The 12,534-nt window shown below is 40.5% G+C and overlaps 1 protein-coding gene across 1 annotated transcript; it reads left to right on the top strand.

Moving 5' to 3' along the window:
- Positions 1–55: 55 nt before the first annotated feature.
- On the top strand, positions 56–12,512 carry LOC146453082 (sialate O-acetylesterase-like). The gene is made up of 7 exons (XM_085097066.1): positions 56–368; positions 5,125–5,306; positions 5,712–5,850; positions 6,610–6,799; positions 7,506–7,752; positions 9,618–9,986; positions 11,278–12,512. The coding sequence occupies exons 1-7, from the start codon at positions 101–103 to the stop codon at positions 11,521–11,523; spliced, it is 1,641 nt and encodes a 546-aa protein (XP_084953192.1). The 5' UTR covers positions 56–100; the 3' UTR covers positions 11,524–12,512.
- Positions 12,513–12,534: the final 22 nt, after the last annotated feature.

Genomic DNA, 12,534 nt, shown 5'->3' with positions numbered 1-12,534 from the left:
GAGGTTTTCGTGTTTTGCAAATGTTGTTGGCGTGACAGAAAAAAGACCCAACGTGACCACGCTCTTGAGTCACGAGTTCTTCGTCCACGCGAGTTTTGCGATGGCTTCCTCTCCTTTCAGAATGCTGTTTGCAAAGCTTTGTTTGATAGTTCTTGTAGTGGACTTGCCAGTAGTTGTTTGTCTAACCGTTCGTGCCGATAGTGAAGCAGTCAACTCAGAAGTAACGTTTCGCTTCGCCAATATTTATGGAGACCATATGGTTTTACAGGCGAAGCCATTCAGCGCCATGGTTTGGGGATTCGGTGAAGTCGGACAAATGGTTGAGATTCGTATGGGAAGTTCCGTTCAGACGACTAACGTTCTAGAAGGTAATTTAATGCTGTTAAACAACGGGAACAAGTACTTGAAAAAGCATAAGTTTGTCATTGTGTAAATCTTGGCATGTAGTACATGTACAGTACTTTTGATTGATTTTTGATATCCACGCATCATGGGCCAGACCTCAAAGTGTGACATTTCATTTTCGCAAAGACAAATGTAGACCTGTATGAAAGGATATGGTAGAACAGCAAACAACAGCAGAACGTATACCGTGTAGCATGAAAATTTTGCGGGTTCTAATCTAATCAGCAAAATAAGACTCCCCCAAAATTTTCGTGCTACACGGTAGGTTGATTGCACGTTACGTCAAAGCGGCCATGTTCTGTGATGTTGGTGGTATGGGACAATAAGATTTTTCTCCTCTGGGAGTTAACTTCCATGTTTATGCAAACTATGTGAACAAATTATCTTTTTTTTTTACCACCAACATGGTAAATGCAATCCACCTATAGCGAATGATAATTCTGCTTTAATTTTCGAATATCACAGCATACATCAGACAAGTAAGGTTTATATTAAAAATTGTCATTGCACAAGAATCACAAGACCTATCAGTTGGGGATTAAATTACTGTCACGAACGAGGCGTCTTGTTACAGTGTAGGTGCTAAAAAAGAAACATTCATACAGGACCTCACGTTGTAACTTAAGGTAGTGGCTTGCACTTTTCATTGCTCTTCAACTCGTACACCAAGAGGCCAAAAGTGTGATGTCACAGATATGTCAATTTGAGAAATTTTTAGATTTGATTAAGGGTAGAGTCATCCATTCAATGGTGGTACTTTGTCTTTGTTATTGGAGGGGGGCATTGGGATTTTCGGTTTTTCGGTTAAGGCCATTTGTTTAGGTCAGTTTTAAGGTTTTTGCACCTCAAAACTTAGGTTTTTCGATTTTGGTGTCTGTTGCGGTTTGCTGTTTTTCCTTTTGTAAGCATTTGGTTTTTGGTTTTCGGTTTAAATACAAGCGGTTTCTCGGATCTGGTATCCATTGTGGTTTTCGGTTTTTCTTATTTGGTTCTGGTTTGTTTTTGGCAATTATGCGCCTCAACCGCGTACGCTGTACGATATCACTAAATTTCCCCAAAAGACTCAAAGAAGGACTTTTGTCAATTTTCCTAATTTAAACAGAGATAAGAGGAATTGTCAGATCCACGCGCATTAAGCGTCCACAAATACCGTGATGAAATCAATATAGTTTAGTCTGTATGCTCCACGTGTCACCAATGTATCAGATCGATGAGGGGTTTGGAAATTGAGGTGTGTATAAATTTTCAGTTTTGATGGTTTTTTATTCGGTTTTCGGTTTTGATAGAAATATATTTAGGTTTTTCGGTTTTAGGTGATTTTTTGTGTGGTTTTTTGGTTTCTAATAGACCCCAATGCCCCCCTTTTATTGGTGTAGAAACACAGATCTGTTTTTTTCTCGCATACTTTTATCTCAATGTTGGAGTTTGTGAGGCAGCTATGCAGCTTTTGTTTGAAGGATCGCAAGAGTTTGCATGGTTTTGTCGCCAATTTATGGGGCAGAAAGCCAAATGGTGATGGACTCTTCCTTGTCTTTGGTGTTTGTACACCTATAATAAAGGTATCCCATGATGATTTGCAGCTTTTATCACTTCTGTCATGTCTGAAAGAGAACTTGATGGTTTTGAAGCAGATTTTCTAATTACTGATTTATTCATGATGATTTACCCCCTTTGGATTTGATGAACATTGGGAAGGAGCACGAAGAAAGATGTCAACATGTTGCAATAACTTCATAGAGATTGGCCTAGAATTTATCTGAAGACAGTTATGCTCTTGCCCTTCAATTTTCCCAATTGTATCAGGGGTTATGTTATTATTTGATTAAAATAACAAGGACCGTTTACATGAAAGGCAAAATTTGTGTGGACCCATTAAAAAGTGGTGCATTAACCAATATTGATAATATTTTAGAGAAAAACCTGTTCTGTTCTGATTTTATGGATGCCTATGGGTCCAAAACACCAAGGGTATTTCTTTACAAAAACAAAGGCTACCATACCACTTTTTATCAGGTCCTCTCCATTTTTTCCTGTGCTGTAAACAGCCCTTTAGATCCGGACACACTGATATGTCTGAGTGTTTTCTGGTGCGAAATTATCTCACAATACACCACTTCTTGTGATATTATCATATGAGACAAAATTCCCCCCTCCCTGGGCCCCACCCCTCAAGTTGTAGAAGAAACTTCCAGGCCTTGAGTTTTTCACTCAACCCCTCCCCCCTCGAAGATATTGAGCTGTTATTACTGCATGATAACTTTGAAAGCAAAGTTAGGTCCCATTATACCGGTATGTTCTTTATGTGACTTGAAAGAACAGTGTCTAAAGGCTGTCAGAGCCAAGTCCATTGTCATCATTTGAGTTGTCCTCCAAGTCCATCATTGTCATTGGGGCATTCATCCAAGTTTATTCTTATCATCCAATTTATCCTCCAATGTTCATCCTTATCATCTGAGCTCGTCTCTAAGTCCATCCTTGTTCTTCGAGCTAATCCTTCAAGTCCATCGTCAGTTATCAACTGCGCTATCTTCCAAGCCCGTCCTGATCATCAGAGCTATACTTCAAGTCCATCTTCACTTTTAGAGCTATCCTTCAATTCCATCTTTATCACCAAACAATTCTCCAAAGTTTACATGATCCAAGTTGCTCCAAGTTTATAGTTATCATCTTCAGGTCCATCCTTATCACATGAACTATCCTTTAAGCCCATCCTCGTCATCATGAGCTATAACCCAAGTCCATTCTAGTCATCTGAACTTTCCTCTGAATCAAAGTCTTTGCATCCCTTTAGTTTGCATGGGGTGGTACATTTTAAACGATAAACAAGCTTATCTAGCACTGACAATCATGTTTTGCAGCTTTCAAAATGGGGTACACGTGCAAAATAAGACTCGCTCTTCTGATGATACAAAAGTCATGTATTGATGTTGCTTGGCTACATTGCAAAAAGCGTTTTAAACCCAGGCAACATTTTGTCCCTTAGCCCAATGCGTTCCCTGGTTCCTGGAGGGTTCTGAGCTGGCTTGATGAGGAGTAAAGTAAATTTTACTTCTACTTTCAGCACTTTGCTGTCGTTACCATTTGTATTTTTAAGCCTTGGAGTTTTTTTACAGCAGTTATTAATAGCACGCGATCCTCCACTTTCAAAAGAGTCGGATAAAGTTGCGTTTGGTGGACGTCAATCAAAGAAAAGCCGTTGTATCATTTCAGAATTCTGACAAGATTTCAAGGTAACGGAACCTAAAAAAGTGGCACTTTTCCAGTCAGCTTAAACTAAAAGAAATGCATCTTTTGCAGGATATCAAACTTTTAAATTTCGCTGCAGGTAATGCTTTGCAAAATCATTGATGCGTGCGAGTTAACAAAAATCAATACGGTATTCTCTAAACAACACTATTTTATCTAGGTAGGTAGGTAGGTTGCCTTTATTTATACACGATGTATATGAAAACTGAAAGCTTGTGGGGTCGTGTACAATACATTATTACAAAATTAAATACAAGTAGAACTAAATATTAAATACAATTAAATGCAATGTAAAAGCATATGAAAATGCTATCAGTACGACTTACTTTCAAATATATACAAGATCTTCAAGTTCAGAGCTAGCGGTCGAGGCTGATGATACGTTGAATTTAACGGCCTTAAAAAGTTCCGAAGTTTTGAGATTTTTGGCAAGATTATAATGGCTTGTATCAACAAGATCAGTATATTTGGAAGTCAGCATGTTCCAAAGCACAGAGCCTCTGTGTACGACAGAGTCCTTCATCAGAAAACGTGTATTAAAACGTGGCACCAGTAGTGAATCGCGTGCTCTAATTGAGTATGAAAGATTACGCTTCTTCGTTATATAGTTGCTTAGGGTGATAGGCAGCCTTCCATTATAATCCTTATGCATTCATTTAAAAACAGCTAGTTTATAGTAAAAACGAATAGTGAACCACTCTGCACGATCCAAAACATCATGAAATACCATATCTCGCTGTACATTAAAAATAATTCTAGCCGCTCTATGCAATTCAGCTTTTCTAAGGAATTAATAATGTCGGAGTTGCAGCAAGCACCCCATGAAATAAGGCCATAATTCACGCTTGACAAAATAACCCTCAAATCTGAAAAATCCTGGAGCACATTTCTTGGCAGAAACCTCATCTTCTTGAGTAAGCATAGTTTGTTCGCAAAGCTCTTCTTAAGGTCGAGTGTATGAGGGACCCAGGTGAGTTTATGGTCAGCTGTCATCCCCAGTAAGCGTGTTTTGTTTACCCATTTGATAGAGTATCCTCCGATAAGGATCGGAGCAATAGGCTCCGTATGACTCTTTCGGCTGATGAGCATTGTCTCGCTTTTACCGGGGTGGGGTGTTAATTTGTTAGTAAGACACCATGAGTACAACTCTTGCATTGCCAAGTTCAATTGTGCAATGGCTTCCTCAGCTGGCTTCCTCATCTTTGTTTAAACTAGTTCAAAAATCAATTTTATTGAAGTTTAACCTTCTCTTAGCGAGTAAAATTGTCAATTTCTTTGCTCTGTTGCCTTGAAGTCTTGTCAGAATTCAAAACGGAGGAGTAATTCCAACGACTTTTCTTTGGTTGTCGAGGTCGCGGGTTATACTGAAGTAGCCGCAACAAAAAGTAGTTTTTCTGCCAAATTAGCACGGAGTTTGGGATGACTTTGAAGTACTCTTCTGACGTTAAGCTTTTCTGGTTTATACACCCTTAGGTCGTCAGGGATCAGGTGTATGGAATATCACGTTAGATTCGCAAGATCCGTCGGGTCCTCACTCAATCGTAGCCACATCAAAAGTGGGCAATGTGACAAAATCTGTGAGTCTGCAGGATGTTTTATTTGGCGATGTTTGGGTTTGCAGTGGGCAGAGTAACATGGCATTCACAGTAACCCAGGTAATGTACCTCAGAGGTTAAAGTACGTATAGGACCCCTGGTTTAAAGACCGAAAGGAGTAGATTAAATTCGTCCATTGGAAAGCATTTCATTTCATAACAGGACCGTTAAATTCCGAATATATACCCTGGGTCCACATTTATTTATTTATTTTAATTTATTTGTTTACACAACTTCCACCCTCAAAATGAAGAGCAGAGACTATTAATGTCGGGGAGTAACCTCGCAGTTGGGATCTGGCACAGTAAACTCACGAGCTATAAGCCCCCTAAAAAAGCCTTTACAAAATACGATTACACTGTAATATAACAGGTATTTTTGGATGGCCCGCTCGCATTTGATTTGCTGTACTATAAAATTACTGTTGCATATTAAACCTCCTTCTGTTTTTTAATATATTTTTAGGTGGTTAATGCTTCAGAAGCCATTGCAGAGGCCGACCACTATCCATACATAAGACTGTTTACTGCAAGCCAGGTTGCCTCAGAGACGCCTCTTTATGAACTGCAACAAGTTGAACAGCCATGGAGTGTAGCATCTTCAAGTAAGAAACTGTGTTGGGCTAAACTATAAATTACAGGACCACTCTTAAAACACTCTATCAACAAGCCACGCCTCATTGGCTAACTTATTTGCTTCATCTACTTTCCAAGCCAATTGAGCCACAAGAAAAACGTAGACCCAAAATTTTACGTCTAATAAGAGATTTCTCCTTGTTCTTTCATCCACTGTCGAGTACACACTTCTTCAAAGGTTGCCCTGCATTCTGTAGTTGGAACCTGTGCTGTTGCAGTCTAATTTTGCGCCTGGGTACCTGTGTATTGCGATGCCTGTGTGAAAACAGTAGCAAACAAACAATAGCCTCGAACCACCGACCCTGCGATCTTACGACTTTCCAATCGAAAGTCCGACGCGCTAACCACTGCACCATGCACACTGTTAAAGGGAAGCTCTGCTCTGAAAACGAATGGACGGTAAATTGTTGGAAATAGTGTCTAAATTTTAAGTTTTAGTTCAAGAAGAAGAAATAACATTCAAGTGTGCTTAAAATTTCACACAAAAGAACTTCTGTTCACTAACATTAGCGGCAACGCATGACGTCATGAATTCCAAGATTGCCGCGCCCGGGAAATTTAAAAGCGAAAATAGGCGACAACTAAAATTTGTCCATTTGTTTTCGGAACAGAGGTTCCCTTTAGCCGTCGGTGGCACTAGTCTTATCATTCACACGTATGAATGCCATTGATTTACTTCCGCAAATCAGTGGAATCCTAATCTAATTTGTATTTTTTTCCTTTCCAAGAATCTGTCAATGGTGGTGCCTGGAAATTCTTTTCAGCTGTGTGTTGGTTTTATGGTAAAAACATCTATGATCAGTTCAAAAGACCGATCGGCTTAATTGCCACGGACTGGGGTGGCACGCCAGTTGAATCATGGTCCTCACCAGACTCCCTGCGTCACTGCAACATAACTGGACACAAAGTAGTGGACGCGTAAGTCATTTACAACTGTTATTTTCCTTCAAGGTCCGGATACTGTACAGTATTCACCCCAAAATAAATGCCATCGGGCAGGTTGTTTGCACCAGAATTTGAAATTGTAAAAGCTACATCTGGCAAAACGAGCCAAAATGTTTTGTTTTCACAGGCAACGCGAGTTTTCGAGCAAGTCTCGTTACCAGCGCACGGCTAACAATCCCACATGTAGCCGACAATCCAGGGCTTAATTTGTCTATTCATTGCGACTTTTTTCCTGCAATATTTTAGCCGTCATGCTATGTCATGGCTACGCGTTTGATTTTTACCGCGCACTGGGAACACGATACTGATATTTATTGAACGAAATCGTGTCGTCCGTGCAGGCATAAATTCACCCGTTTGGCTGCGTTAAGTGCCAATAGAGGACAAAGTTTTCTTCTTACATGTTGACGTACTTGCTGATGCCCAAGCCGGTGCCCTGCTGTTCATGCTCAAGGCTATTTTTGCCAATTATTTACGTGAACATTCGCACTCGTTGAAGCCATGTTGACAGGTCATTCTTCCGCACATTTTTCGACAAAAAATAAATTCGGCAACTAATTATATCACATGACTGTTTGGAAAAGGGATGAACTTCCTGAAGCTAGACACTGTTCCCCAGGGACCCTCCACAATTTGAAAACAAATTATTCCTTCAAAGGAATATTTTTGTCTCATTTAGATTCGTGTCACCTGAGGAAAAGCTCTTTGTTGGACCCAACGAACACTCTGTACTATACAACGCTATGATTCATCCCTTCCTTAAAATGACCATATATGGTGCTATTTGGTACCAAGGCGAGGCCAATGCAGGCGCACCTTATACCTACAACTGTACGTTTCCAGCAATGATCGATGATTGGCGGTCTAAGTGGTTCTATGGCACTGACAAGCTCACGGATGCTGAATTTCCTTTTGGGTTTGTTCAGGTAAGTAATTTAAGTTATTTTAAGTTAGAATAATTTAACTCCAATCAAGGGAACGTTCATCTTCCCCTCCACTCCTTCTGGTCAAACTGCCTGTCTCTCTTCAGCCCTCCTTCCACTCCTCCCTTCCCCCTGCCACCGTCCTTCCCTCACTTCCTTTCCCCACCCCCTCTCCCTTCTCCTTCCTTTCTTTCCTGCTTTTCTCCCTTCTCCTGTTCAAAGTGCTTCATTTTTTCTTCCTACCCTTCTCCTGCCTCGTCTCCTCTCTCCCTGTTCTCTTCCTCCCCCCCCCTTCTCCTGGCCTCTTTTCCTCTCCTTCCAAGGTTAAGGAGCCTGACATATGCGAATTACACGGGCTAACATGTAGGACGGTTATTTGCAAGCATTAAGATTAAGAGACGGTTTTCGTGCGAATCGGTGGCGTGTAAAGCAATACTCATAATACTACGGTATAAAAGGAAGACATACGGATAGTAACGAGGGAATTCTGAGAGAACTGAAAGTTGAGACTGTACATTTAGGGCCGCCAGACTGTAACGAAGACCTTTGGTAGTTGAAGTAGTGAAAGTGATCCATCACGTTTGTTACACCAGCTTCTTTCTCACTCCTTAATTTAACCCTTTAACCCCTAATATCAAGGAAGAAATTCTCCCATATTCTCCCCATATTTTTCTTATAATAGTCCTGGGGAGAAGTTATCAAAATATCAAGAAAATTCACCTTGGACGATCATATCCTTAATTCTCATGACCTCAGGGGTTGAATAAGCATTGATATCACAAGGAGAAATTTGATGCTGACCACTGATAGGGCTTAAAGGGTTTATTCCTTCCGTCCTTCCATCCTCCTGCAGGGCTCACCTTCTCAGTTCCTTCCAGAGTAAAAAAGAGCTGAAGAATGAGTAAAACTCAATGGCCATTTTTACAGCAGAGATGGCAGATAACTCATGGAAAATGAAAAATGGGAATTGATTTAAAACGACCAACAGAACAAACAGAGTAGTTATCTGTCTTACGTAACTGTACCATTTTCATACTTCCTTAATATGAAATTAAGGTTTAGGGCCTCTTCTTATCAGCCCAGTCGACCGGGCTGGCTCGGTTCCGAGATCTCGCCTCGCCACTCTTTTCTTTACAAAAATTTCGATGTGTTCATATGAGAAGGCGGGCTGGCCCGGTTATCGAGATCTCGGTTTTTGCGACCGAGATCTCGTTAACCGAGCTGGAATTTTTTCCCATATGAACACTCCAGCTCGGATATCGGGACTGTCCGTGAAGAAACATTTTCAACTGCGAATGGCTTGTCAGGTCGCTTCCACGGGTATTTGGGGGGCCTTTTGGACATTTTTGATCTGAGTAACTGGGATTAAATTTCCCATATGAACAGGAAACAAAATTCGTCCCGCCTACCGGGCCAGCCCAGTTATCAGGCTCATATGAAGAGGCCCTTAAAAAAAACTTAATTCCCATTCTAGGGCTACTCTCCTTTCATGAATATAAAACTTAAACACCAAAAAAAAATCTTAGAATATATTGCACATACAATAAGCTGAGACTATCCACAAGAAAACTCAAAAAGGGGATATTGATTTAATTAATGCTACTTCGAGCGTAAATAACTTAAGAAGGCGACTTTGAAAGAATTAATGCTGGATTTACTGATAACATTAGTCGGAAGAGAACCATTCAATGACGTACCGATTAAAAAGGGTGTATTTAAAGCAATTAGTACGAAACGTCTGCGGCCTTACTGTAGCTTAAAATCATGGTTGCTACGAGTTCGTGATGGGTAGAAGCGGGCTCTGTTACAAGGTACAAAAGTAACTTTTTCTCCTCTCGTGACTGGCATTTATTTATTTGTTTATTCAGCTCTCATCTGTTTATGGGGTCGCTGATGGATTTCCCGTCATCCGTTGGGCCCAGACAGCTAATTATGGCTATGTTCCAAACCTCAGAGAGCAAAACGTGTTCATGGCAGTTGCTATGGACTTGGGCAATAAATCTTCCATCTACGGCAGCATTCACCCTCCAGACAAGCAAGATGTTGGCTTCCGTTTAGCACTTGCGGGACGAGCGATTGCTTACGGAGATTTGGATGTTTATTACTCTGGTCCACTTGTTCTTGATGTGATCATAACTTCAGTGGCTAATTCGACATATTGGATTCTAACTGTCGAGTACCATCACGAGAGTGTTGGTAAAGGAGGCATTGAAGTACGGTCTGTGGATGGGTTTGAGGTAAGGAGTTTGAATCAAGTTTTAACCCTTCGATCCCTAGAAATACCAATTCGCTTTGGAGAAAAATTGACAACCAAACAACACGGACATCAAACGCGTTAGTCCATCGTAGAACGCGCAGGTTCTGAAACGAGCGAGGGAGGTTAAGATTGAGAATAGCACATGAGCCATAGACGAGAAGCCACGATTCCTGCGCGTTGTGCCTGATAAAGCCGAGTTTTCGACAATTTGCGTTCCCCTCCGTGAATTTTAAGGCATGTGCGCGCGCGAACTGACCCAAGCTTATACAAAGCAGCGAACAAGTAAACAATGCAGCAATTATTCTAAACAGCAATTATTCTAAACAGCAATTATTCTAAAAAGCAGTAAAATACAAAGCAGTGTATTGCGTTTTTCTCCAAATTGAAGCTTTATTATCTCTGTAAAATGCATGGTCACCCCAAATTTTCTGTTCGGATACCAAGAGCACTTGCTAAGTTCTGCTTTCTCCGCATCGTCTTAAGGTGATTCCATCGAAAATACGTTTGTAATGAGAATTATTTGAAAATCCTTACAGATGTTAAGTATATCTAGTACATCAGAAAAATAAAATAAAAAGAGGGCGTCACCGTGCTTGTTTTCACCCTAGAGGGCTGTAGTATCTCACTATTTTCTAGGCATGTGACCTCAATATTAAAAGAGCTAGTCTTCAGCGAGAATCAGTGCCCACTACTTCCAGAAAGTTAGTACTGACAATGAAATACTAGCATTTTTCTTATAACAGTACTGTAACTTTGTAGTAAAACGCCATAAAGTGGCTAAATAAATTAATCCTATGGCATAATAGGGGACATTCGAGCGGTTGTACGCTTCCCGCGAAACGTCCAAAATTGATCGTAGTAGTGATTCCACAATAATTTTTCGAAATTGAATAATGAAAAATTATTGAAACTGGCATATAACTTAAAGAGTCGTATTTTCTTTAATTTTGTTGAATAAAAAATGGGGGTCACCGTGCTCGTTTAGAAGAAAAGGACCATTTATTTTCCTGCCGACCTTAACCTCAAGGAAATCCCGCAATGTTGTGCGTGCGCGCGCTCGTGCGCGCGCTAAATGACGCGACAAATTATGCGCAGCAAGGATGCGCAATGCAATTCAGTGGAATCACCTTAAACCGTGCAAAAGTATCCCTGTATTAGTGGGCACCACCCATAGGAAACCCGAGTATCTCAAGATGCACAGAATGTATGCGCAGTAACAAAAGTATGCACCGTCCTTAAGAATTGCTGTGTTTATTTCCTCTTGCTCCTAGTACTACTGTGTAGCATTCCAAGATCCAACAAAAACAACATTTACCCAGGCTGAAATTACTGCAACAGCATTTAGCAGGATTGTATTGCGTGGTTATTGCCCACTTGAGTATGAAGCCAAAGGCCTGAGGTACGCTTGGCTCGCAGCGCCGTGTGATTTCAAGAAATGCGCTGTTTACAGCAAGGAAAACGGTCTGCCAGGTCCTCCCTTCCTTTGGAATGCACCGGACGATGAACCAACCGCCTGATGTATACGATTGTCATCAAATTACCAGCTTAGAGTCGCGAACGTTCTACTCAAAGACGATCCGTGGAGAAGGGGGGTGGGGAGGACATTGAAGATATCACTTAAACCAGTAGTTTAACGCAAAAACAAACTTCATTAGTCTGTGAATTTAGGGACACCTCATTTGTATTTTCTAAACAGCTTTTAGTCTGAATCCTTTTCATTTAAAGCTCATGAGCGTGCACATTTTTAAATCAAGACTGAACACATTCGTGTTTAAACAAGCCCATAAATAGTGATTAGTTTTTTATATGGTTGTACAGTGGAACCTCGGTTTAACGAAGTCGCTGGGGACCGGCCAAATTTGTTCGTTAAATCGAGGGTTCGTTATATCGAAAACTTCGATATAACGAACTTGAGGGGAAACGACCAAAATGTTCGTTATATCGAGGTCATAGTTAATGATTGATTTTCAACACAGGTGACTTCTGTCACGCAATTCAATGCAATTTTCGTCACCCAGAGGTGCCGCGTTTTGAGATGCAATTCATTAAGCATGGTGACTTTCAGTAGCAATTATTTTGACTTTTGAGCAGACGCGCAGTTTTTGTTTACAAAAAAACGACACTTTCAGAGTGTTGATCTGATCAGCGTTTATCTTCTGTCGCGTGTTGACATTGTAATTCGTTATATCGAGGTAGATTTTACTTTTGGGCTTCCGGGTTATGTTCGTTATATCGAAGAATTCTTTATATCGAGGTTCTATTCCATACATTTTACTGTAACTTTGGCCGGGACATAGAATATCGTTCGTTATATCGAGGACTTCGTTAAATAGAGGTTCGTTAAATCGAGGTTCCACTGTATTAAAAGTGCGTAATGTAATAATGACAGTATGAGCTATATAAAAATGTTAATATTAATGTTGATGTAAACTTGCGGAACAGGGTTAATGTATCGAGAAGAAACGTACGGTGGAGACTAAGGTAATTAAATTCCTTAGTATTAAGATTTGGTAACGGATTTTTTTTTC

This window comes from Pavona decussata, unplaced genomic scaffold (assembly GCF_977016875.1).
Source record: "Pavona decussata unplaced genomic scaffold, jaPavDecu1.1 SCAFFOLD_353, whole genome shotgun sequence".
NCBI classification, from domain to species: domain Eukaryota; kingdom Metazoa; phylum Cnidaria; class Anthozoa; order Scleractinia; family Agariciidae; genus Pavona; species Pavona decussata.
This window is presented reverse-complemented; position numbering and strand designations above follow the sequence as displayed.